General features: G+C 46.6%; 1 protein-coding gene across 2 annotated transcripts in view; it reads left to right on the top strand.

Annotated features, from left to right (window-relative positions):
- Positions 1-27,105, top strand: part of LOC106566225 (inositol hexakisphosphate kinase 1) — a 99,599-nt gene that overhangs the window by 40,751 nt on the left and 31,743 nt on the right. For both annotated transcript variants that reach the window (XM_082959521.1, XM_082959522.1), the window contains exon 2: positions 6,865-7,616. In XM_082959521.1, coding sequence (XP_082815647.1) covers positions 7,052-7,616 — 565 coding nt within the window. In that variant the 5' untranslated portion in view covers positions 6,865-7,051. The remainder of the gene's footprint in view (positions 1-6,864; positions 7,617-27,105) is intronic.

The following is a 27,105-nucleotide window of genomic DNA, read 5'->3' as shown; positions in this document are numbered from 1 at the left end:
TCTTGTTTCTGTTACTCCTAGCACAAAAACACCAACTCATCCAATGGCATAAATCAATTGTCAACTCCAGACACTACCACACACATCCCCCAAGGCCAAAGGAGTGACTGGCACACAGACATTGTGGAAACCAGTAATTGGTTCCCCATTAATCACGCCATCCCTTCACATGGTTAAACGGATACATTCACATATGAAGACAATGTTCCCTCCTGTTCTCTTCCCTTTACTGATATTCTGCATAGCACCAGGGTCATGTAAAAGACAAGCCTGACCTCTCCCCTCTCTGGGCCCCAGGTAACTGAGCCCCAGCTGAGGGAAGAATTGCAACTGTCAACACCAGAGTCCAAAGGGATACATTCTAATAACAAGTATATCACATAAGCATATTATGCAGATAAGACATCTTAATTATCTATGTTACCCAACTAATTCTAATTCATCCGCCACACTGATCATCCAGTGTTACTCCTAGGAGTTCAACCTCTTCAACTTGTTTAACTGTCTTAACTCCAGTTGAGGTTTAGTGTCTAAGAGATTGCTTTGAACCAAATACAATGCTTTTGGTTTTAAATGTTTTTAAGATCAGTTTATTGCTAATTACCCATTCTGACAGTGACTGTAACTCCTTGCTAAGAGTCTCTCAGTGAGCTCACTGGCTGTAGGTGCTGATGTGTAGTGTGTGCAATCATCAGCATTCATTGTCCTTTCAGCTTCTTGTAAGACAAGTGGCAAATCATTTGTAGAAATAGTGAAGAGTAAGGGACCAAGGCAACTGCCCTGAGGGATACCACACTGCACATATCTGATGTTAGAGAAGCTTCAATTGAAGAATACTCTTGAGTTCTATTGGATAAATAACTCTCCAACCATGTGATGGCATGTGATGTTTTTTTCTTCTTCTCAATAATAAATGACGATTAATAACATTAAAGGAAGCACTGAAATCTAACAATACAGCTCCAACTATCATCTTATTATCCATTTATTTTAACCAATCCTCTTTCTTAGTCAGTACAGTACAAGTTGAGGTCCCTTCCCTATATGCATGCTGAAAGTCAGTAGTTAACTTGTTCTTGAACTTGGTAGGCTATATCACGTCCTGTCTTTCAAATACGCCTTGGCCTAGACTATTTTATTTTATTTCAGATCATCTCTTTTAAGTGAATAAATGTCTCAAAACACACGCTGGTAACGGTCTGGACTCAATGGGAAGTCTGGTTTCAAGGCTTCACAGAGACAGAGATCGCTGTTGTCACAAAACTGGAGAAAAAAACTTTTAAGACTGAGGACGATGTGCTATATGGTACCTGCACTTGTCCATTATTGAAATCAATACATTTTTTTTTTTTTAAATGTCTTCTGCTTTAATGTCTAGGTCAGGGTTTAGGCCTAATGGAAACACTAATGTACAGTCTACTGAAAGTCTTCTGAAGTAGACAGCCATTGCGTGTGGTTTTGGCCTTCCCTGTGGCTCAGTTGGTAGAGCATGGTGTTTGCAACGCCAGCATGGTGTGTGCAACGCCAGGGTTGTGGGTTCAATTCCCACGGGGGGCCAGTACAATTATAATTTTTTTTTTTTAAATGCATGAAATGAAATGTATGCATTCACTACTGTAAGTCGCTCTGGATAAGAGCGTCTGCTAAATGACTAAAATGTAAAAATGTTATGTAAATGTTTTGTGTCTGACCTCCCACACCTGTTCATAGTCTACATCTGGACCAAACAAGTCAGGACTGTCGCATGGTCCCGTTCCTTTCCTTATGTTCTCTAGCTGTCACTCAAATCAGATCTACCAGGGGGGGGGTCTAGCTGTAAATGGGTATCGAGGCAAGGGACGGGGAGCCACCCACCATTTTAAAACACTTCTATTTCGGCCCAGGGTGTCTGTGTTTGTAGCTTGCTTTAGTCGTTTGTAAGTAGAATAGGAATTGACAGTCAGGTGTCTGCATGAAATGCATAGTGTTGTATGAATGGCTGTAGCCTATACAGTTCTATATGTAGAATATATACATCTATAGATATCTGTATAAAAATAAACTCACTACCGTAAGTCAGTCTGGACAAGCGCGTCTGCTAAAGGACTAAAATGTAAATACTGACAGAAGCTGTCAAGATCAATTTGGAATATTTTATATGGACCCTGAACCATATAGTCTATGTAGGTCTCTAAGTAGAATGAATGTATCTATAGTAGTAGTAGAATTATGAATCGATAGAAGCTGTCGGTGTCTATTTATAGTCTTTTGTCAGGCCGTGTTAATCCGTCGCCCTCTGGCATTCAGTCCTTTTAATGTCGTAAATTTAGTGTAGACTTATGGCTTTGCTGTCTCTGCCGCTCCCAGAGGGTCACATTCCTTCACGGTGATGCAAATCCAACCGAGAGGGCTGGGTTAAGGTGATGTCACTGTTGTTGGCCCAGCCACAGGTCCGGCCACTGGCCCAGCCACAGGCCCGGCCACCATGACTTCCTCTCCTCCTGAGACTCATGTGATCCGCCGCTGGCAGGAAGTTCTGTGCTGGACTGGTTGGAGATGCCAGGGAAAGAGCAGAGGCTGGAGGGAGGGCAGGGAATGTGGAGTGTAGGGTGGGTAGGGTAAGGAGGGAGGGCAGGGAATGTGGAATGGAGTGTAGGGTGGGTAGGGTAAGGAGGGAGGGCAGGGAATGTGGAGTGTAGGGTGGGTAGGGTAAGGAGGGAGGGCAGGGAATGTGGAGTGTAGGGTGGGGTGGGTAGGATAAGGAGGGGTGGGTAGGGAGGGCAGGAGTAGGTAGGGCTAAGGGTACACTGGGCAGCGCTGGCTACAGTATGTTTATTTAGGCTAGATTCCCCCTGGGTTATTCCGAGCCTGTCAGTCAGGACTGGTTAATAAGACTCATATTAATCATGTGGCCCAGCCTTGGATGGAGAAGGCTGTATGAAGTAGGTCCTCTTCTCCACTAAAACATGTGGGATCGAGGCCTAAGAAGAACCTTAAGGGGCAGTATGGGGCTAGTAGCTCCAGTCCGGTATACTAGCAGACAGCAGGCCAGGCATTGCAGTAGTGGCATCTCTCTCATTAAAGTGCTGGGCTCTAACCTTGGCAGTGGCCTTTGTACTCTGTCACTACACCCAGTGGCATACCGCAGTTTCACGGGCCCTCCAGATTTCTTTTTAAATGTAACCTTTATTTAACTAGGCAAGTCAGTTAAGAACAAATTATTATTCTACAATGACGGGTTAGAGGAAAAGGGGGGGAAAGAGGAAAAACGACAGCAGTCAAGCACCCAAGCTAACTGGCTAACTTTGGCTAGCTACTTCCAGACACAAATGAGAGAACAACTCACTCTGACCATTTAACTCTCCCTAGCAGAGCTGGTTAGGCTGTTTTCATGTTATCCAGAGCGTTGGTGACTGCAGCTGGGCTGCTGGCAACAATTTAGTTCCAACTTTTACTGACACCGGCCATATTAAATGGGTGTTGATCGTTTGTTTGTAAATTGGTCAGTTATTCTGCGCTCTGGCACACTCAGACTAGAGTGCTCTGAATTCGGAGTAGACGGCCAGAGCTAATGTACCAGCTACGTCCATCAATAGTTGTCGCTGTGACATCATAAACATTCTATTGACATTTGAGATTTACTCCTGAGGTGCTGACCTGTTGCACCCTCTACAACTACTATGATTATTATTATTTGACCATGCTGGTCATTTATGAACAATTGAACATCTTGGCCATGTTCTGTTATAATCGCCACCCGGCACAGCCAGAAGAGGACTGGTTACCCCTCATAGCCTGGTTCCTCTCTAGGTTTCTTCATAGGTTCCTGCCTTTCTAGGGAGTTTTTCCTAGCCACCATGCTTCTACATTTGCATTGCTTGCTGTTTGGGGTTTTAGGCTGGGTTTCTGTACAGCACTTTGAGATATCAGCTGATGTAAGAAGGGCTATATAAATACTTTTGATTTGAGTTTAGACATGTAGCTAGCTAAACAATTGAACCATAATCCCAACTCATAACGTTACTACCCTACATGAATCATGCACTGACCAACTGGCAACTGTCTTCATTGACATTTTCAACCTGTTACGACCTGAGATAAGAGCCTGGGTGTTGGGGGAAGAGAGAGGTGGTGAGAGAGTTGGTCTCCACCCCCAGCATCTCCACCCCCAGCATCTCCACCCCCAGCATCTCCACCCCAGCATCTCCACCCCCAGCTTCTCCCTCCCCAGCATCTCCACCCCAGCATCTCCACCCCAGCATCTCCACCCCAGCATCTCCACCCCCAGCTTCTCCAAACCCAGCATCTCCAACCCCAGCATCTCCAACCCCAGCATCTCCAACCCCAGCATCTCCACCCCAGCATCTCCAACCCCCAGCATCTCCAACCCCCAGCATCTCCAACCCCCAGCATCTCCACCCCCAGCTTCTCCAAATCCAGCATCTCCTCCCCAGCATCTTCTTCCCCAGCTTCACCATCCCCAGCATCTCCACCCCCAGCTTCTCCATCCCCAGCTTCCAAAATACATTTCTGCTGCTGAGTGAGTTAGGAGTTTAAATGGGGCACCTATTGGTCTACCTAATATCCACCTGTAGCCACCTTCCCAGCGACAGGTTTGGGCTGGTGTACATTGATAGGTTGTGATTAGGCTGCTTACTGAAGGACTGGCACAGCGCGGGTCCGTTAACATTAGAAGGTTTAAGCCTAGGGCTCACCAATCCTACAACTGATACTGTGGCAATAACAAGTGTATCGTTGTCTAGCTGCTCTGCTCTGTCTTTGCTGCTCTTTGGAATCCATTTTATTCTATTAATCTAATGTCTTTGCCTCTGGGTTGTAAAACTGGTATATCAGCCATAGCAGCATCAAAGAAAACTGTATTTTTCTGTTTGATGAAGTAGACCTACTTCCTGGTTTTTCTCACTATGAAAGTAACGGTAGATTATTAGAAGAGCTGGTGTTGCTGTGAGGCGTAGCCTACATGTTCTGTGTGTTCAATGTCAGATTAATAATCCAGTGAGTCAGGTGTTACATGGAAAAGGAGCCTGATTGGCTTTTGGCAGATTAAACCTATAGATACATGCATCCAACCTTTTTCCATAAATGTTCCACTGGCTGCCTATGTTGTCATGCCAAGGTTCGGTCCCAGATCCCCTGACTCTCCTCTGAGCCCTGGGACCCCCCCCCCCCCCCCCCTAACTCTCCTCTGAGCCCTGGGACCCCCCCCCCCCCCCTAACTCTCCTATGAGTCCTGTCCCCCCCCCCCATGACTCCTGTGAACACCTGGGACCCCCCTGTACTGTAGTCTGAACTGATTCCTGATGGGACCACACACACAGCACCACATTCTGGCCGAATGGGAAATGCTTGGAATGCAATTCTGCTTATGGTTAGATCGATAACTCAAGACCCTGTATCTCTCTCTCTCTGCATCTCTCTCTCTCTCTGCATCTCTCTCTCTCTCTGCATCTCTCTCTCTCTCTCTGCATCTCTCTCTCTCTCTCTGCATCTCTCTCTCTCTCTCTGCATCTCTCTCTCTCTCTCTCTGCATCTCTCTCTCTCTCTGCATCTCTCTCTCTCTCTCTGCATCTCTCTCTCTCTCTCTGCATCTCTCTCTCTCTCTCTCTGCATCTCTCTCTCTCTCTCTGCATCTCTCTCTCTCTCTCTGCATCTCTCTCTCTCTCTCTGCATCTCTCTCTCTCTCTCTGCATCTCTCTCTCTCTCTGCATCTCTCTCTCTCTCTCTGCATCTCTCTCTCTCTCTCTGCATCTCTCTCTCTCTCTGCATCTCTCTGTCTCTGCGTCTCTCTCTCTCTCTCTGCATCTCTCTCTCTCTCTCTCTCTCTCTCTCTGCATCTCTCTCTCTCTTTGCATCTCTCTCTCTCTCTCTCTCTCTGTATCTCTCTCTCTCTCTGTATCTCTCTCTCTCTCTGTATCTCTTTCTCTCTGTATCTCTCTCTCTGCATCTCTCTCTCTCTCTGCATCTCTCTCTCTCTCTTGCTCTATTTCTGTCTATCTCTGTGTGTCTCTCTCTTGCTGGCTGGCTGTATGTAACTGAGTGATATTACAGATGGGATGACCTTTTAAAGACAACAGACAGACTAAATGGTCAGGGATTATCAGGGATTGTCTTTAGACGTATGGCTTGTTATGAATTATCTTCCAATACCCATAGTACCCATAGTGCACTGCAGATTGTCTGGGAGATTTACTGTAGCTTGATTGTCTGGGCTTCAGGGTTGAAGATGAGGAGGTGGGAGACAGGCCTGTGGTGGTTGAGAGATGCTGATACTCAAGTGTGTTTGTCTCTGTAAGAGAGTGTCAGACTGACTGTTAGGGGTGTGTGTGTGTGTGTGTGCTGACATGGACCAGGCTAATGTAATAAAGTGTCTACAGGACAGGGTAGGCAGGCAGAGCAGGGAGCTCTGCAGATGGCTAGCTACCATTTAGGCTAAACACAGACAGATAAAATCTCTCTCTCTGGCATCCACCCACCATTAGCCAATCCCTAGAGAGCATGGGAGGAGGAAGTAACCTGCCGTGTTGTGGTTCTGATTCCTCATGCTGATGTCTGTGTCAACTCAGCTCGTCCTAATTGATTTACCTGCTTAAATAAAGGTTAGGCCTGAATCAGTACAACTTCTGCCTGACGTTCTCTCCTCTCTCTCTCTCTCTCTCTCTCTCTCTCTCTCTCTCTCTCTCTCTCTCTCTCTCTCTCTCTCTCTCTGTTCTCTCTCACTCTGTGTTCTATCTCTCTCTGTTCTCTCTTTCTCTGTGTTCTCTCTCTGTTCTCTCTCTCTCTCTCTCTCTGTGTGTTCTCTCTCTCTCTCTCTCTCTCTCTCTCTCTCTCTGTTCTCTCTGTTCTCTCTCTCTCTCCATCTTTCAGGTGGCTGGTGAAGGTGTGATATTCTCGCCCAGTGCTATTCATCGAGGAGCCGAGATCTGATTGATCCGTTTGGGTTGCGGCCGGCGGGCTGGCTCCTCCCCCTCCCGGCAGCAGCGTGCGCTCCCAGCCGCCCGCCCTGCGCCCTCCAGCCCGCGCCCCTGCCACCCCCACCAGGTCCTCTAACGCCATGTGCCTCTCTCACACCATGGAAGGAGCATCAGGGAAGAACGGAGCGAGCCAGGCAGGGTTAGGACTGGGACAGGGCCAGGCAGGGTTAGGACTGGGGTCACTGGGCCAGGGCCAGGCAGGGTTAGGGCTGGGGGGCCAGGGCCAGGCAGGGTTAGGGCTGGGGGGCCAGGGCCAGGCAGGGTTAGGGCTGGGGGGCCAGGCAGGGTTAGGGCTGGGGGGCCAGGCAGGGTTAGGGCTAGGGGGCCAGGCAGGGTTAGGGCTAGGGGGCCAGGGCCAGGCAGGGTTAGGGCTAGGGGGCCAGGGCCAGGCAGGGTTAGGGCTAGGGGGCCAGGCAGGGTTAGGGCTAGGGGGCCAGGCAGGGTTAGGGCTGGGGTTTGGGACAGGCCTGGGGGGTCGGCGGTGTGGAGGGGTTCCACTAGAACCCTTCGTACACCAGGTGGGAGGACACACCAGTATGATGCGTTATGATGACCACACAGTGTGTAAACCACTCATCACCCGGGAGCAGCGCTTCTACGAGTCCCTGCCGCCTGACATGAAGGAGTTTACACCAGAGTACAAAGGTAAGAGTTGAACCTTGACCTCTAATCTGTGACCCTAACCGCTAACCTTAAACTTTTATGAGTCCCTTCCTGACATGAAGGAATTTAAACCAGAGGACAAAGGTGAGAGGAGTGTCAACCAGGCCTGGGCTATACCATAATGACTCTGTACTTGTACAATCGCCTGATATACAATCTTATCGCCCGTACCAGCCAACTAAAACTGTATTTAAAACAATCACAAAAAAATAAAATAATAACATATTGACCGTGAGAGCTCGATTCCGGGAGGAATTATAACAAATATATTTTGAAGCCAAATGTTTTTTTTGGTTGGAGCTGTGACAGGAAAGCGTGTGTCTCTGTGTGCCGACGCGTTGCAGAATAGAGGAAGTGACCGTGAAGGAGCCTCGCTCGCTGTGCGTCGTGTGATGGGGTTGTAAAAATCATCAAGGGGCCCGGCTGTTGACCACGCAACTCTGCTGTTCACAGAACAGGAACCTGATTCAATAATAAACGTTTTCACCTCATCTTCCTGGTTCATTAAGGTCTAGGCTTCTATGTGTTGTAGGTAGGCTGCACAATAATATTCTAATATACCAACCTACCCTTCATTTCTTTCATAAGAGTTGTTCTTTTTGATTTATCGTTCGATTTTTCCATCTTGAATTTGTTTTGCTCAATTTAACTTCGTTGTTGCCTGTAATATTTGTCATTTTAAAACAAAGCTGTGTGTCTATAGATGTTGACATTAGAGCCTCATAACTTCATTATTTTATGACATTTCAATTAGTAGGATTTGGCTTTTGGCTGTTTGGTTCACAACGGCAAGGAGGAGGGATGCGTTCATTCTATTTGACTAAGATTTATTCAACTCTGTTCAAACTTACTCATTAGATGTTTCTATCTTGCTATTGTTTGTTCTCTCTCTCATCAGTACCTTTAGGCCTGACATATTTGTAGGTTATAAAAAAAAAATTCTATTAAAAAACTTTCTGAGATAAATGGCGCAGCGGGAGTAAAGTCAGGATGCGTAAAACTGAAGTCAGTCATATCAAACGGAAAGAAACGAGAACATTAGGTTTTTAAAAGCTATATCGCCCATGCAGATCATTCAACAACATATTCAGCTATATGGCCCATGCAGATCATTCAACAACATATCGCCCATGCAGATCATTCAACAACATATTCAGCTATATGGCCCATGCAGATCATTCAACAACATATCGCCCATGCAGATCATTCAACAACATATTCAGCTATATGGCCCATGCAGATCATTCAACATATCCAGCTATATGGCCCATGCAGATCATTCAACATATCCAGCTATATGGCCCATGCAGATCATTCAACAACATATTTAGCTATATGGCCCATGCAGGTCATTCAACAACATATCCAGCTATATGGCCCATGCAGATCATTCAACATATCCAGCTATATGGCCCATGCAGATCATTCAACAACATATTTAGCTATATGGCCCATGCAGGTCATTCAACAACATATCCAGCTATATGGCCCATGCAGATCATTCAACATATCCAGCTATATGGCCCATGCAGATCATTCAACAACATATTCGGCTATATGGCCCATGCAGATCATTCAACAACATATCCAGCTATATGGCCCATGCAGATCATTCAACAACATATTCAGCTATATGGCCCATGCGGATCATTCAACATATCCAGCTATATGGCCCATGCAGATCATTCAACAACATATCCAGCTATATGGCCCATGCAGATCATTCAACATATCCAGCTATATGGCCCATGCAGATCATTCAACAACATATTCAGCTATGTGGCCCATGCAGATCATTCAACAACATATTCAGCTATATGGCCCATGCGGATCATTCAACATATCCAGCTATATGGCCCATGCGGATCATTCAACAACATATCCAGCTATATGGCCCATGCAGATCATTCAACAACATATTCAGCTATATGGCCCATGCAGATCATTCAACAACATAGTCAGCTATATGGCCCATGCAGATCATTCAACATATTCAGCTATATGGCCCATGCAGATTATTCAACAACATATTCAGCTATGTGGCCCATGCAGATGATTCAACAACATATCCAGCTATATGGCCCATGCAGACCATTCAACATATCCAGCTATATGGCCCATGCAGATCATTCAACAACATATGCAGCTATATGGCCCATGCAGATCATTCACCATATCCAGCTATATGGCCCATGCAGATGATTCAACAACATATCCAGCTATATGGCCCATGCAGATCATTCAACAACATATTCAGCTATATGGCCCATGCAGATCATTCAACAACATATTCAGCTATATGGCCCATGCAGATCATTCAACAACATATTCAGCTATATGGCCCATGCAGATCATTCAACAACATATTCAGCTATATGGCCCATGCAGATCATTCAACAACATATCCAGCTATATGGCCCATGCAGATCATTCAACAACATATTCAGCTATATGGCCCATGCAGATCATTCAACAACATATTCAGCTATATGGCCCATGCAGATCATTCAACAACATATCCAGCTATATGGCCCATGCGGATCATTCAACAACTTATTCAGCTATATGGCCCATGCAGATCATTCAACAACTTATTCAGCTATATGTCCCATGCAGATCATTCAACAACTAATTCAGCTATATGGCCCATGCAGATCATTCAACAACATATTCAGCTATATGGCCCATGCAGATCATTCAACAACATATTCAGCTATATGGCCCATGCAGATCATTCAACAACATATTCAGCTATATGGCCCATGCAGATCATTCAACAACATATTCAGCTATATGGCCCATGCAGATCATTCAACAACATATCCAGCTATATGGCCCATGCAGATCATTCAACAACATATTCAGCTATATGGCCCATGCAGATCATTCAACAACATATTCAGCTATATGGCCCATGCAGATCATTCAACAACATATCCAGCTATATGGCCCATGCGGATCATTCAACAACTTATTCAGCTATATGGCCCATGCAGATCATTCAACAACTTATTCAGCTATATGTCCCATGCAGATCATTCAACAACTAATTCAGCTATATGGCCCATGCAGATCATTCAACAACATATCCAGCTATATGGCCCATGCAGATCATTCAACATGTGTATCCAACCCTTTTGACTGGTGCTGTGTGTAATTTGTTAGGTTATTGTGATCTATGCACTGTTATAAAGGTAAACTACTGGAAACACGACTCTCATCTGACTATACCTGTTGAACTGGGTTTATAAAACATTTTGATTGTTCAGGTTCACCATCAGTAATAGTTTTGTTAGTTTTGCTTCAAATGATCAGTGTGTATATGGTCATTTTTAGATATAAAGGGTAAAGTTGATAATTTCACAACGAGAACAGAAATCACTTTTGTGAGGTTGACTGCATTTTTTAACTTTATTTAACTAGTCAAGTCTGTTCAGGGGCAGAACGACAGATTTTTACCTTGTCAGCTCAGGGATTTGATCTTGCAACCTTCCGGATACTAGTCCCAACGCTCTAAACACTAGGCTACCTGCCGCCTCTACTCTATAACCACTAGACTACCTGCCGCCTCTACACTCTAACCACTAGGCTACCTGCCGCCTCTACACTCTAACCACTAGGCTACCTGCCGCCTCTACACTCTAACCACTAGGCTACCTGCCGCCTCTACGCTCTAACCATTAGGCTACCTGCCGCCTCTACGCCCTAACCACTAGGCTACCTGCCTCCTCTACACTCTAACCACTAGGCTACCTGCCGCCTCTACGCCCTAACCACTAGGCTACCTTCCGCCCAAAGCAGGAGAACATTACTCTGTAAGCATTCAACAGTCAAAACCATTCCATTTTCAGATGGGGGTGAGTTCCAAAATTGTACTATATATTCATTGGCTTTGTCCTAGCTCATTTGTAAATTATAAATATTGATACATTACTACCTCAAACACTTGGTGATAGTGATTTCAGAACCAAAGTGGGGGGACAAGAAAACAGCCTACATTGTCCCCCCTAATCTGATAGTGGTAGTGGGGTGGTAGATGTCTCCATTATGGCTCTAATCTGATAGTGGTAGTGGGTTGGTAGATGTCTCCATTATGGCTCTAATCTGATAGTGGTAGTGGGGTGGTAGATGTCTCCATTATGGCTCTAATCTGATAGTGGTAGTGGGGTGGTAGATGTCTCCATTATGGCTCTAATCTGATAGTGGTAGTGAGGTGGTAGATGTCTCCATTATGGCTCTAATCTGATAGTGGTAGTGAGGTGGTAGATGTCTCCATTATGGCTCTAATCTGATAGTGGTAGTGAGGTGGTAGATGTCTCCATTATGGCTCTAATCTGATAGTGGTAGTGGGGTGGTAGATGTCTCCATTATGGCTCTAATTTGATAGTGGTAGTGGGGTGGTAGATGTCTCCATTATGGCTCTAATCTGATAGTGGTAGTGGGGTGGTAGATGTCTCCATTATGGCTCTAATCTGATAGTGGTAGTGGGGTGGTAGATGTCTCCATTATGGCTCTAATCTGATAGTGGTAGTGGGGTGGTAGATGTCTCCATTATGGCTCTAATCTGATAGTGGTAGTGAGGTGGTAGATGTCTCCATTATGGCTCTAATCTGATAGTGGTAGTGGGGTGGTAGATGTCTCCATTATGGCTCTAATCTGATAGTGGTAGTGGGGTGGTAGATGTCTCCATTATGGCTCTAATCTGATAGTGGTAGTGGGGTGGTAGATGTCTCCATTATGGCTCTAATCTGATAGTGGTAGTGGGGTGGTAGATGTCTCCATTATGGCTCTAATCTGATAGTGGTAGTGGGGTGGTAGATGTCTCCATTATGGCTCTAATCTGATAGTGGTAGTGGGGTGGTAGATGTCTCCATTATGGCTCTAATCTGATAGTGGTAGTGGGGTGGTAGATGTCTCCATTATGGCTCTAATCTGATAGTGGTAGTGGGGTGGTAGATGTCTCCATTATGGCTCTAATCTGATAGTGGTAGTGGGGTGGTAGATGTCTCCATTATGGCTCTAATCTGATAGTGGTAGTGAGGTGGTAGATGTCTCCATTATGGCTCTAATCTGATAGTGGTAGTGGGGTGGTAGATGTCTCCATTATGGCTCTAATCTGATAGTGGTAGTGGGGTGGTAGATGTCTCCATTATGGCTCTAATCTGATAGTGGTAGTGGGGTGGTAGATGTCTCCATTATGGCTCTAATCTGATAGTGGTAGTGAGGTGGTAGATGTCTCCATTATGGCTCTAATCTGATAGTGGTAGTGGGGTGGTAGATGTCTAGTCTCCATTATGGCTCTAATCTGATAGTGGTAGTGGGGTGGTAGATGTCTCCATTATGGCTCTAATCTGATAGTGGTAGTGGGGTGGTAGATGTCTCCATTATGGCTCTAATCTGATAGTGGTAGTGAGGTGGTAGATGTCTCCATTATGGCTCTAATCTGATAGTGGTAGTGGGGTGGTAGATGTCTCCATTATGGCTCTAATCTGATAGTGGTAGTGGGGTGGTAGATGTCTCCATTATGGCTCTAATGTGATAGTGGTAGTGGGGTGGTAGATGTCTCCATTATGGCTCTAATCTGATAGTGGTATTGGGGTGGTAGATGTCTCCATTATGGCTCTAATCTGATAGTGGTAGTGAGGTGGTAGATGTCTCCATTATGGCTCTAATCTGATAGTGGTAGTGGGGTGGTAGATGTCTAGTCTCCATTATGGCTCTAATCTGATAGTGGTAGTGGGGTGGTCGATGTCTCCATTATGGCTCTAATCTGATAGTGGTAGTGGGGTGGTAGATGTCTCCATTATGGCTCTAATCTGATAGTGGTAGTGAGGTGGTAGATGTCTCCATTATGGCTCTAATCTGATAGTGGTAGTGGGGTGGTAGATGTCTCCATTATGGCTCTAATCTGATAGTGGTAGTGGGGTGGTAGATGTCTCCATTATGGCTCTAATGTGATAGTGGTAGTGGGGTGGTAGATGTCTCCATTATGGCTCTAATCTGATAGTGGTATTGGGGTGGTAGATGTCTCCATTATGGCTCTAATCTGATAGTGGTAGTGGGGTGGTAGATGTCTCCATTATGGCTCTAATCTGATAGTGGTAGTGGGGTGGTAGATGTCTCCATTATGGCTCTAATCTGATAGTGGTAGTGGGGTGGTAGATGTCTCCATTATGGCTCTAATCTGATAGTGGTAGTGAGGTGGTAGATGTCTCCATTATGGCTCTAATCTGATAGTGGTAGTGGGGTGGTAGATGTCTCCATTATGGCTCTAATCTGATAGTGGTAGTGAGGTGGTAGATGTCTCCATTATGGCTCTAATCTGATAGTGGTAGTGGGGTGGTAGATGTCTCCATTATGGCTCTAATCTGATAGTGGTAGTGGGTTGGTAGATGTCTCCATTATGGCTCTAATCTGATAGTGGTAGTGGGGTGGTAGATGTCTCCATTATGGCTCTAATCTGATAGTGGTAGTGAGGTGGTAGATGTCTCCATTATGGCTCTAATCTGATAGTGGTAGTGGGGTGGTAGATGTCTCCATTATGGCTCTAATCTGATAGTGGTAGTGGGGTGGTAGATGTCTCCATTATGGCTCTAATCTGATAGTGGTAGTGGGGTGGTAGATGTCTAGTCTCCATTATGGCTCTAATCTGATAGTGGTAGTGGGGTGGTAGATGTCTCCATTATGGCTCTAATCTGATAGTGGTAGTGGGGTGGTAGATGTCTCCATTATGGCTCTAATCTGGTAGTGGTAGTGGGGTGGTAGATGTCTCCATTATGGCTCTAATCTGATAGTGGTAGTGGGGTGGTAGATGTCTCCATTATGGCTCTAATCTGATAGTGGTAGTGGGGTGGTAGATGTCTCCATTATGGCTCTAATCTGATAGTGGTAGTGGGGTGGTAGATGTCTCCATTATGGCTCTAATCTGATAGTGGTAGTGGGGTGGTAGATGTCTCCATTATGGCTCTAATCTGATAGTGGTAGTGGGGTGGTAGATGTCTCCATTATGGCTCTAATCTGATAGTGGTAGTGGGGTGGTAGATGTCTCCATTATGGCTCTAATCTGATAGTGGTAGTGGGGTGGTAGATGTCTCCATTATGGCTCTAATCTGATAGTGGTAGTGAGGTGGTAGATGTCTCCATTATGGCTCTAATCTGATAGTGGTAGTGGGGTGGTAGATGTCTAGTCTCCATTATGGCTCTAATCTGATAGTGGTAGTGGGGTGGTAGATGTCTCCATTATGGCTCTAATCTGATAGTGGTAGTGGGGTGGTAGATGTCTCCATTATGGCTCTAATGTGATAGTGGTAGTGGGGTGGTAGATGTCTCCATTATGGCTCTAATCTGATAGTGGTAGTGGGGTGGTAGATGTCTCCATTATGGCTCTAATCTGATAGTGGTAGTGGGGTGGTAGATGTCTCCATTATGGCTCTAATCTGATAGTGGTAGTGGGGTGGTAGATGTCTCCATTATGGCTCTAATCTGATAGTGGTAGTGGGGTGGTAGATGTCTCCATTATGGCTCTAATCTGATAGTGGTAGTGGGGTGGTAGATGTCTCCATTATGGCTCTAATCTGATAGTGGTAGTGAGGTGGTAGATGTCTCCATTATGGCTCTAATCTGATAGTGGTAGTGGGGTGGTAGATGTCTAGTCTCCATTATGGCTCTAATCTGATAGTGGTAGTGGGGTGGTAGATGTCTCCATTATGGCTCTAATCTGATAGTGGTAGTGGGGTGGTAGATGTCTCCATTATGGCTCTAATCTGATAGTGGTAGTGGGGTGGTAGATGTCTCCATTATGGCTCTAATCTGATAGTGGTAGTGGGGTGGTAGATGTCTCCATTATGGCTCTAATGTGATAGTGGTAGTGGGGTGGTAGATGTCTCCATTATGGCTCTAATCTGATAGTGGTAGTGGGGTGGTAGATGTCTAGTCTCCATTATGGCTCTAATCTGATAGTGGTAGTGGGGTGGTAGATGTCTCCATTATGGCTCTAATCTGATAGTGGTAGTGGGGTGGTAGATGTCTCCATTATGGCTCTAATCTGATAGTGGTAGTGGGGTGGTAGATGTCTCCATTATGGCTCTAATCTGATAGTGGTAGTGGGGTGGTAGATGTCTCCATTATGGCTCTAATCTGATAGTGGTAGTGGGGTGGTAGATGTCTCCATTATGGCTCTAATCTGATAGTGGTAGTGGGGTGGTAGATGTCTCCATTATGGCTCTAATCTGATAGTGGTAGTGGGGTGGTAGATGTCTCCATTATGGCTCTAATGTGGTAGTGGGGTGGTAGATGTCTCCATTATGGCTCTAATCTGATAGTGGTAGTGGGGTGGTAGATGTCTAGTCTCCATTATGGCTCTAATCTGATAGTGGTAGTGGGGTGGTAGATGTCTCCATTATGGCTCTAATCTGATAGTGGTAGTGGGGTGGTAGATGTCTCCATTATGGCTCTAATCTGATAGTGGTAGTGGGGTGGTAGATGTCTCCATTATGGCTCTAATCTGATAGTGGTAGTGGGGTGGTAGATGTCTCCATTATGGCTCTAATCTGATAGTGGTAGTGGGGTGGTAGATGTCTCCATTATGGCTCTAATCTGATAGTGGTAGTGGGGTGGTAGATGTCTCCATTATGGCTCTAATGTGATAGTGGTAGTGGGGTGGTAGATGTCTCCATTATGGCTCTAATCTGATAGTGGTAGTGGGGTGGTAGATGTCTAGTCTCCTTTATGGGCTCAGATCAGCTGCCTACATTGTACATACACCATAGACACACATCAGTGTGTGTGTGTGTGTGTGTGTGTGTGTGTGTGTGTGTGTGTGTGTGTGTGTGTGTGTGTGTGTGTGTGTGTGTGTGTATATTTAGATGCGTATCGAAGCATCTTGAAACGTAAAGATGCATTTCCCTAATCGTCACCAATTCACAGGCTTTCCCCCGCAGCTTTATAAACACCTTGCAGACCATCACGTACATTGTCACTAAGTCTCTTGGAAAACATTTGTTTATCACACACTGACAGAAGTACGAAATACCAGAAGCTCTCGTAGGCTATGGTCCGATTCTCCTCACTGTGGGAGTGTTCTCTCTTGACAGGGCTGACTATACAGTGAATAGTGCTGATTGGCTGAAAGCCGTTGTATATCAGACATTATAAACTGGGTGGTTCGAGCCCTGAATCCTGATTGGCTATGGTATATCAGACCGTATACCACAGGTATGACAAAACATTTATTTGTACCGCTCTAGTTAAGTTGGTAACCAGTTTATAATAGCAATAAGGCACCTCAGGGCTTTGTGGTATATGGCCAATATACCACGGCTAAGGGCGTTGCGTCATGCCTACAAACATCCCTTGGCCGTGGTATATTGGCCGTATACCACACCCCATCTGGCCTTTATTGCTTAACTACAGGCATTATACATTAACATGATTTTTGTTTTATTTAACCTTTATTTTAACAGGGAAAATGTTAATGAAACCTAGGTCTCTTTTTTACAATCTGACCCTCATACCATCATGGCCACCTAATCCCAGCTTCCAATTGGCTCATTCATCCCCCCTCCTCTCCGCTGTAACTATTCCCCAGGTCGTTGCTGTAAATGAGAATGTTTCAGTCATCTTACCTGGTTAAAATAAGGGTTAAATAAATAAATATCTAAAAATACAGATGTGCCCTGTATATACAACATACATTTACACATTATACCTAAATATACACCTAAATATATACGTTAAAAAGTTTGGGGTCACTTTGAAAGAAATGCAAATTAAACACAGTTGGCAGTGTTCCTCTGTCCAGTGTCTGTGTTCTTTTGCCCATCTTAATCTTTTATTTTTATTGGCCAGTCTGAAATATGGCATTTTCTTTGCAACTCTGCCTAGAAGGCCAGCATCCCGGAGTCACCTCTTCACTGTTGACGTTGAGACTGGTGTTTTGCGGGTACTATTTAATGAAGCTGCCAGTTGAGGACTTGTGAGACGTCTGTTTCTCAAACTAGACACACTAATGTATTTGTCCTCTTGCTCAGTTGTGCACTGGGGCCTCCCACTCCTCTTTCTATTCTGGTTAGAGCCAGTTTGTGCTGTTCTGTGAAGGGAGTAGTACACAGCTTTGTACGAGATCTTCAGTTTCTTGGCAATTTCTCACATGGAATAGCCTTCATTTCTCAGAACAAGAATAGACTGACGAGTTTCAGAAGAAAGTCTTTGTTTCTCGCCATTTTTGAGCCTGTAATCGAACCCACAAATGCTGATGCTCCAGATACTCAACTAGTCTAAAGAAGGCCAGTTTTATTGCTTCTTTAATTAGAACAACAGGTTTCAGCTGTGCTAACATAATTGCAAAAGTGTTTTCTAATGATCAATTAGCCTTTTAAAATGATAAACTTGGATTAGCTAACACAACGTGCCATTGGAACACAGGAGTGATGGTTGCTGATAATGGGCCTCTGTACGCCTATGTAGATATTCTATAAAAAAATCTGCCGTTTCCAGCTACAATAGTCATTTACAACATTACCAATGTCTACACTGTATTTCTGATCAATTTCATGTGATTTTAATGGACAAAAAAATGTGATTTTCTTTCAAAAACAAGGACATTTCTAATTGACCCCAAACCTTTGAACGTTAGTGTATACACATTAAAATACAGCACAAATAAAACATCACAGATCACCCAGAAAAACAGTTACATTCCTCCAAGTCCTGAATCATTACTTTTATATTATATAAATATGTATTTATATATTATTTTGCCTAGAACTTCAAGATGAAATGTATTTAGGATTTTGTTTCAGCCATATGGTGCATTAAAACTAAAAGCAGATTTTCCTAGCTCGGTGGAGACCCCCAGGTACCTCAAGCGTTAACCAATTCTGTGAACGTGTTAGGCAGTGTGTCTGTGGATTAGACAGACAGAGCCAATCCATTAACATGGAGAGAGCAGGAAGAGAGAGAGAGAGAGAGAGGGGAAGAAGTGTTTAAAACAGAAACACTCCATTGTTTCACTGTCTTAGCCTGGTGCCAGATTCGTTTGTGCTGTCTCGTTGTCAGATCCAATGACTAGGAGTTGGCAAGATGCTACAAACAGATATGAAACCAGGCTACAGTGTCCTCTGCTCTGCTCTTCATCATAGATTAAGAGGAGGAGACAGGAAGTGTTTAAAACACCAAACGAGAGCAGCACCCTGCCTGCCAGCCACCTGTGTTTGGGATGGCATCGTTTGGTGTAATCAATCATGTCGAGTAAGACAGCTTATAAATAGACCTGGGTTCCTGTTGGAGGAGGCCTGTAACATCTCCTACACTTTAATTAGCCAATGGACTGTTCTCTCTGTTTCCCTGACAGATTTCATCATGTCATACCCTAAACTACACGGAGTGGACAAAACATTAAGAACACCTGCTCTTTCCATGACATAGATTGACCAGGTGAAAACTATAACTTAGCAAGTCAGTTAAGAACAAATTCTTATTTTCAATGCCGGCCTAGGAACAGTGGGTTAACTGCCTTGTTCAGGGGCAGAACGACAGATTTTTACCTTGTCAGCTCGGGGGATTCAATCCAGCAACCTTCCGGTTACTGGCCCAACGCTCTAACCACTAAGCTACCTGCCGCCTCTACACTCTAACCACTAGTCTACCTGCCACCCCCCCTACACTCTAACCACTAGGCTATCTGCCGCCCCTACACTCTAACCACTAAGCTACCTGCCGCCTCTACACTCTAACCACTAGTCTACCTGCCACCCCCCCTACACTCTAACCACTAGGCTATCTGCCGCCCCTACACTCTAACCACTAGTCTACCTGCCACCCCCCCTACACTCTAACCACTAGGCTATCTGCCGCCCCTACACTCTAACCACTAGGCTACCTGCCGCCTCTACACGCTAACCACTAGACTACCTGCCGCCTCTACACATGGAATCATGTAGTAACCCAAAAAATGTTAAACAAATCAAAATATATTTTACATTTGAGATTCTTCAAAGTAGCCACCCTTTGCCTTGTTGACAGCTTTGCACACTCTTGGCATTCTCTCAACCAGCCTCATGAGGTAGTCACCTGGAATGTATTTCAATTAACAGGTGTGCCTTGATAAAAGTTTATTTGTGGAATTTCTTTCCTTCTTAATGTGTTTGAACCGATCAGTTGTGTTGTGACACAGTAGGGTTGTTATACAGAAGATAGCCCTGTTAGGTAAAAGACCAAGTCCATATTATGCCAAGGAAAACTCAAATAAGCAAAGAGAAACAACAGTCCATTGTTACCTTAAGACATGAAGGTCAGTCAATACGGAACATTTCAAGAACTTTGAAAGTTTCTTCAAATGCAGTCGCAAAAACCATCAAACTGGCTCTCATGAGGACCGCCACAGGAATGGAAGACCCAGAGTTACATCTGCTGCAGAGGATAAGTTAATTAGAGTTACCAGCCTCAGAAATTGTAGCCCAAATAATTGCTTCACGGAGTTCAAGTAACAGACACATCTCAACATCAACTGTTCAGAGGAGACTGCGTGAATCAGGCCTTCATGGTCAAATTGCTGCAAAGAAACCACTACTAAAGGACACCAATAAGAAGAAGAGACTTGCTTGGGCCAAGAAACACAAGGAATGGATATTAGACTGGTGGACTGTCCTTTGGTCTGGAGTCCAAATTTGAGATTTTTTGTTCCAACCGCCGTGTCTTTGTGAGACGCCAAGTAGGTGAACGGATGATCTCTGGAGGTGTGGTTCCCACCGTGAAGCATGGAGGAGGTGGTGTGATGGTGCTTTGCTGGTGACACTGTCAGTGATTTATTTAGAATTCAAGGCACACTTAACATCATGGCTGCTACAGCATTATGCAGCGATACGCCATACCCATCTGGTTTGCGCTTAGTGGTGGGACCAATTGTTTTTCTACTGGACAATGACCCAACACACCTCCAGGCTGTGTAAGGGCTATTTGACCAAGAAAGAGAGTGATGGAGCGCTGCATCAGATGACCTGGCCTCCACAATCACCCGACCTCATCCAAATTGAGATGGTTTGGGATGAGTAGGACTACAGAGTGAAGGAAAAGCAGCCAACAAGTGCTCAGCATATGTGGGAACTATTTCAAGACTGTTGGAAAATCATTCCAGGTGAAGCTGGTTGAGAGAATGCCAAGAGCCTGCAAAGCTGTCATCAAGGAAAAGGGTGGCTACTTTGAAAAATCTAAAATGTATTTTAATTTGTTTAACACTTTTTTTGGTTACTACATGATTCCAAATGTGTTATTTCATAGTTTTGATGTCTTCACTATTATTATACAATGTAGAATATAGTAAAATAAAGAAAAACCCTTGAATGAGTCGGTGTGTCCAAACTTTTGACTGGTACTGTATATTTGGAGTCCCCATACTCCACAAACGCCGAGACGTAGGTGACAATAGTCTATTCCAGTCCGTCTCTGTCTGCTTGTTGTCATTTTAGCACCGTCCCAATGTCACTGCTCTGATTGGATGCAGAGTGCCTTCCATTTGGTATGGAGCTCCCGCCTATCTGTCTGCATGTTTACATAGGCGTGTGTGTGTGTCCCTGTGTGTCTGTCCGTGTGTGTGCGTCCGTCCGTCCCCATATCAGGTTAAGTTAATAAATACATTGGTGTGTATGCCTAACTCCCCTGGTCTGTTCCAGTGCTAGCAGGGTAACAGTAACTCCCCTGGTCTGTTCCAGTGCTAGCAGGGTAACGGTAACTCCCCTGGTCTATTCCAGTGCTAGCAGGGTAACGGTAACTCCCCTGGTCTATCCCAGTGCTAGCAGGGTAACGGTAACTCCCCTGGTCTATCCCAGTGCTAGCAGGGTAACAGTAACTCCCCTGGTCTATTCCAGTGCTAGCAGGGTAACGGTAACTCCCCTGGTCTATCCCAGTGCTAGCAGGGTAACGGTAACTCCCCTGGTCTATCCCAGTGCTAGCAGGGTAACAGTAACTCCCCTGGTCTATCCCAGTGCTAGCAGGGTAACAGTAACTCCCCTGGTCTGTTCCAGTGCTAGCAGGGTAACAGTAACTCCCCTGGTCTATTCCAGTGCTAGCAGGGTAACGGTAACTCCCCTGGTCTATTCCAGTGCTAGCAGGGTAACAGTAACTCCCCTGGTCTATTCCAGTGCTAGCAGGGTAACGGTAACTCCCCTGGTCTATCCCAGTGCTAGCAGGGTAACAGTAACTCCCCTGGTCTGTTCCAGTGCTAGCAGGGTAACAGTAACTCTCCTGGTCTATTCCAGTGCTAGCAGGGTAACAGTAACTCCCCTGGTCTGTTCCAGTGCTAGCAGGGTAACAGTAACTCCCCTGGTCTGTTCCAGTGCTAGCAGGGTAACGCCCCCGGTCGCCAGGCAGCGGGTCGGCCCCTGGTCTATTCCAGTGCTAGCAGGGTAACGGTAACTCCCCTGGTCTATTCCAGTGCTAGCAGGGTAACAGTAACTCCCCTGGTCTATTCCAGTGCTAGCAGGGTAACAGTAACTCCCCTGGTCTGTTCCAGTGCTAGCAGGGTAACAGTAACTCCCCTGGTCTATTCCAGTGCTAGCAGGGTAACAGTAACTCCCCTGGTCTGTTCCAGTGCTAGCAGGGTAACAGTAACTCCCCTGGTCTGTTCCAGTGCTAGCAGGGTAACAGTAACTCCCCTGGTCTGTTCCAGTGCTAGCAGGGTAACAGTAACTCCCCTGGTCTGTTCCAGTGCTAGCAGGGTAACAGTAACTCCCCTGGTCTATTCCAGTGCTAGCAGGGTAACAGTAACTCCCCTGGTCTATTCCAGTGCTAGCAGGGTAACGGTAACTCCCCTGGTCTGTTCCAGTGCTAGCAGGGTAACAGTAACTCCCCTGGTCTATTCCAGTGCTAGCAGGGTAACGGTAACTCCCCTGGTCTATTCCAGTGCTAGCAGGGTAACAGTAACTCCCCTGGTCTGTTCCAGTGCTAGCAGGGTAACAGTAACAACCCCTGGTCTATTCCAGTGCTAGCAGGGTAACGGTAACTCCCCTGGTCTATGCCAGTGCTAGCAGGGTAACAGTAACTCCCCTGGTCTATTCCAGTGCTAGCAGGGTAACAGTAACTCCCCTGGTCTGTTCCAGTGCTAGCAGGGTAACTCCCCTGGTCTATTCCAGTGCTAGCAGGGTAACGGTAACTCCCCTGGTCTGTTCCAGTGCTAGCAGGGTAACGGTAACTCCCCTGGTCTGTTCCAGTGCTAGCAGGGTAACAGTAACTCCCCTGGTCTATTCCAGTGCTAGCAGGGTAACGGTCACTCTCCTGGTCTATTCCAGTGCTAGCAGGGTAACAGTAACTCCCCTGGTCTGTTCCAGTGCTAGCAGGGTAACAGTAACTCCCCTGGTCTGTTCCAGTGCTAGCAGGGTAACGGTAACTCCCCTGGTCTATTCCAGTGCTAGCAGGGTAACGGTAACTCCCCTGGTCTGTTCCAGTGCTAGCAGGGTAACAGTAACTCCCCTGGTCTGTTCCAGTGCTAGCAGGGTAACGGTAACTCCCCTGGTCTATTCCAGTGCTAGCAGGGTAACGGTAACTCCCCTGGTCTATTCCAGTGCTAGCAGGGTAACGGTAACTCCCCTGGTCTATTCCAGTGCTAGCAGGGTAACTCCCCTGGTCTATTCCAGTGCTAGCAGGGTAACGGTAACTCCCCTGGTCTGTTCCAGTGCTAGCAGGGTAACAGTAACTCCCCTGGTCTATTCCAGTGCTAGCAGGGTAACGGTCACTCCCCTGGTCTATTCCAGTGCTAGCAGGGTAACGGTAACTCCCCTGGTCTGTTCCAGTGCTAGCAGGGTAACGGTAACTCCCCTGGTCTGTTCCAGTGCTAGCAGGGTAACAGTAACTCCCCTGGTCTGTTCCAGTGCTAGCAGGGTAACGGTAACTCCCCTGGTCTATTCCAGTGCTAGCAGGGTAACGGTAACTCCCCTGGTCTATTCCAGTGCTAGCAGGGTAACGGTAACTCCCCTGGTCTGTTCCAGTGCTAGCAGGGTAACGGTAACTCCCCTGGTCTATTCCAGTGCTAGCAGGGTAACGGTAACTCCCCTGGTCTATTCCAGTGCTAGCAGGGTAACAGTAACTCCCCTGGTCTGTTCCAGTGCTAGCAGGGTAACTCCCCTGGTCTGTTCCAGTGCTAGCAGGGTAACGGTAACTCCCCTGGTCTATTCCAGTGCTAGCAGGGTAACGGTAACTCCCCTGGTCTATTCCAGTGCTAGCAGGGTAACGGTAACTCCCCTGGTCTATTCCAGTGCTAGCAGGGTAACGGTAACGGTAACAGAGGGCAGGTTTTTCCCTCCATTACAATCTCTCTACCTCTCCATAGCTGGCTCTGTTTCCCGCCTGGCCTGACTTTATAGGATGCATCCAAAATGGCTCCCTGTTCCCTTTTGTAGTGCTCTGGTCAAAAGTAGTGTGCTACTTATGGAGTAGGATACCATTTGGGACTTAGATATAGTCTGTATATAAATAGGACTGCTGCTGCCGAGAACCACACGCTCTGCATTGTTGATACATGACAACAAGAGGAATGACCAGGTAGCCAGGTGGCCAGGCAGCCAGGTGGCCAGGAGAATGAGATATTAATACACACAGGACAGGCAGGGGGGGACAGACGGACAGGCAGGGGGGGTCAGACAGACAGACAGGCAGGGGGGACAGACAGACAGGCAGGGGGGACAGACAGACAGGCAGGGGGGACAGACAGACAGGCAGGGGGGACAGACAGACAGGCAGGGGGGGTCAGACAGACAGACAGGCAGGGGGGGTCAGACAGACAGACAGGCAGGGGGGGTCAGACAGACAGACAGGCAGGGGGGGACAGACAGACAGACAGACACAGACAGACAGACAGACAGACAGGAGGGGTCAGACAGACAGACAGGCAGGGGGGACAGACAGACAGGCAGGCAGGGGGGGACAAACAGACGGACAGGCAGGGGGGGTCAGACAGATAGACAGACAGGCAGGGGGGGTCAGACAGATAGACAGACAGGCAGGGGGGGTCAGACAGACAGACAGACAGGGGGGGGGGGGTCAGACAGACAGACAGACAGGGGGGGTCCGACAGACAGACAGACAGGGGGGGTCAGACAGACAGACAGGCAGGGGGGACAGACAGGCAGGGGTGGACAGACAGACAGACAGGCAGGGGGGACAGACAGGCAGGGGGGACAGACTGGCAGGGGGGGTCAGACAGACAGACAGGCAGGGGGGGGTCAGACAGACAGACAGGCAGGGGGGACAGACAGACAGGGGGGGGGACAGACAGGAGGATTACAGGGACGTGACTGGGGCTTTTAGAACATCGATATTTTACGACCATGGCCGCGGTATGAGTAAGGTCTATCTAGGGATTTCATGTCTGATCAAATAGTTGATCTATTAGAATGATATGTTTGGATGCAGTATTAGAATACATCTTCTTACTATACAGGTTGAGAAGGAGACCATTTACTGGTCCGAACCCACAGGCTGGATGTGGTTTGATACATAGAAACAGAATTACTGCTGAAACGGGCATTGCCCATCCAACCACTTAATAAAGCACATTTTGAATCCTGTCCTTCCTACCCTACTTTCCTGGTCAACGGGCACACTTCCTGCTGTACTTTCATGGCCGTCGGTTCACCCATTATGGCTTCAGAGGTCCGAGGTCACCTCTTCTTCCATCTGAGAAGATGGATAATATGGGAACCAGTCAATGTGTAATACTACTGAACAACTAGCCACGGGCTATACTCACACACCACTCTGTTTCAGGACCTTAGTAGACTGCCTCACATTACATGATTATGTGCTCTCCCTCTCTCTCTCTCTCACACACACACACACACACACACACACACACACACACACACACACACACACACACACAACTGGTCTGACATCAGCCCTTTCTCTGTTCATTAGCAGTGTTGTGGCCTGGCTGGTGATGACCTCACTGAGTGATCAGAGAGCTGTAAAAGCCTTAGCTGCTTCTATCAATCCTTCCATCCTTCTATCTACCCATCCATCCATCTGTCAGTCTACCCATCCATCCATCCATCCATCTGTCAGTCTGCCCATCCATCCATCCATCCATCCATCCTTCCTTCCTTCCTTCCATCTGTCAGTCTGCCCATCCATCCATCCATCCATCCATCCTTCCATCTGTCAGTCTGCCCATCCATCCATCTGTCAGTCTACCCATCCATCCTTCCATCTGTCAGTCTACCCATCCATCTATCCATCCTTCCATCTGTCAGTCTACCCATCCATCTATCCATCCTTCCATCTGTCAGTCTACCCATCCATCCATCCATCCTTCCATCTGTCAGTCTACCCATCCATCCATCATCCATCCATCCATCCATCCATCCATCTATCTATCTATCCATCCATCCATCTGTCAGTCTGCCCATCCATCCATCCATCCATCCATCCATCCGTCTGTCTGTCAGTTTACCCATCCATCTATCCATCCTTCCATCTGTCAGTCTACCCATCCATCCATCCATCCTTCCATCTGTCAGTCTATCCATCCATCCATCTGTCAGTCTACCCATCCATCCATCCATCCATCCATCCATCCATCCATCCATCCATCCATCCATCCATCTGTCAGTCTACCCATCCATCTATCCATCCTTCCATCTGTCAGTCTACCCATCCATCCATCCATCCATCCTTCCATCTGTCAGTCTACCCATCCATCCATCCATCCATCCTTCCATCTGTCAGTCTACCCATCCATCTATCCATCCATCCATCCTTCCATCCATCCATCCGTCTGTCAGTCTACCCATCCATCCATCCATCCGTCTGTCAGTCTACCCATCCATCCATCCTTCCATCCATCTGTCAGTCTACCCATCCATCCATCCGTCTGTCAGTCTATCCATCCATCCATCTGTCTGTCAGTCTACCCATCCATCCATCCATCCAGCCATCCATCCATCCATCCTTCCATCTGTCATTCTGCCCATCCATCCATCCATCCGTCTGTCAGTCTACCCATCCATCTATCCATCCATCCGTCTGTCAGTCTACCCATCCATCCGTCCGTCCGTCTGTCAGTCTGCCCATCCATCTATCCATCCATCCATCCGTCTGTCAGTCTACCCATCCATCCATCCATCCATCCATCCATCCATCCTTCCATCTGTCAGTCTACCCACCCATCCATCCATCCATCCATCCATCCATCCATCCATCCGTCTGTCAGTCTACCCATCCATCCATCCATCCAGCCTTCCATCTGTCAGTCTACCCATCCATCCATCCATCCTTCCATCTGTCAGTCTACCCATCCATCCGTCCATCCTTCCATCTGTCAGTCTGCCCATCCATCCATCCATCCGTCTGTCAGTCTACCCACCCATCCATCCATCCATCCATCCATCCATCCATCCATCCATCCATCCTTCCATCTGTCAGTCTACCCACCCATCCATCCATCCATCCATCCGTCTGTCAGTCTACCCACCCATCCATCCAT

This window comes from Salmo salar, chromosome 12, assembly GCF_965601325.2.
Source record: "Salmo salar chromosome 12, fSalSal1, whole genome shotgun sequence".
NCBI classification, from domain to species: domain Eukaryota; kingdom Metazoa; phylum Chordata; class Actinopteri; order Salmoniformes; family Salmonidae; genus Salmo; species Salmo salar.
The sequence above is the reverse complement of the archived record's forward strand: the minus strand, read 5'-3'. Positions and strand labels throughout refer to the sequence as shown.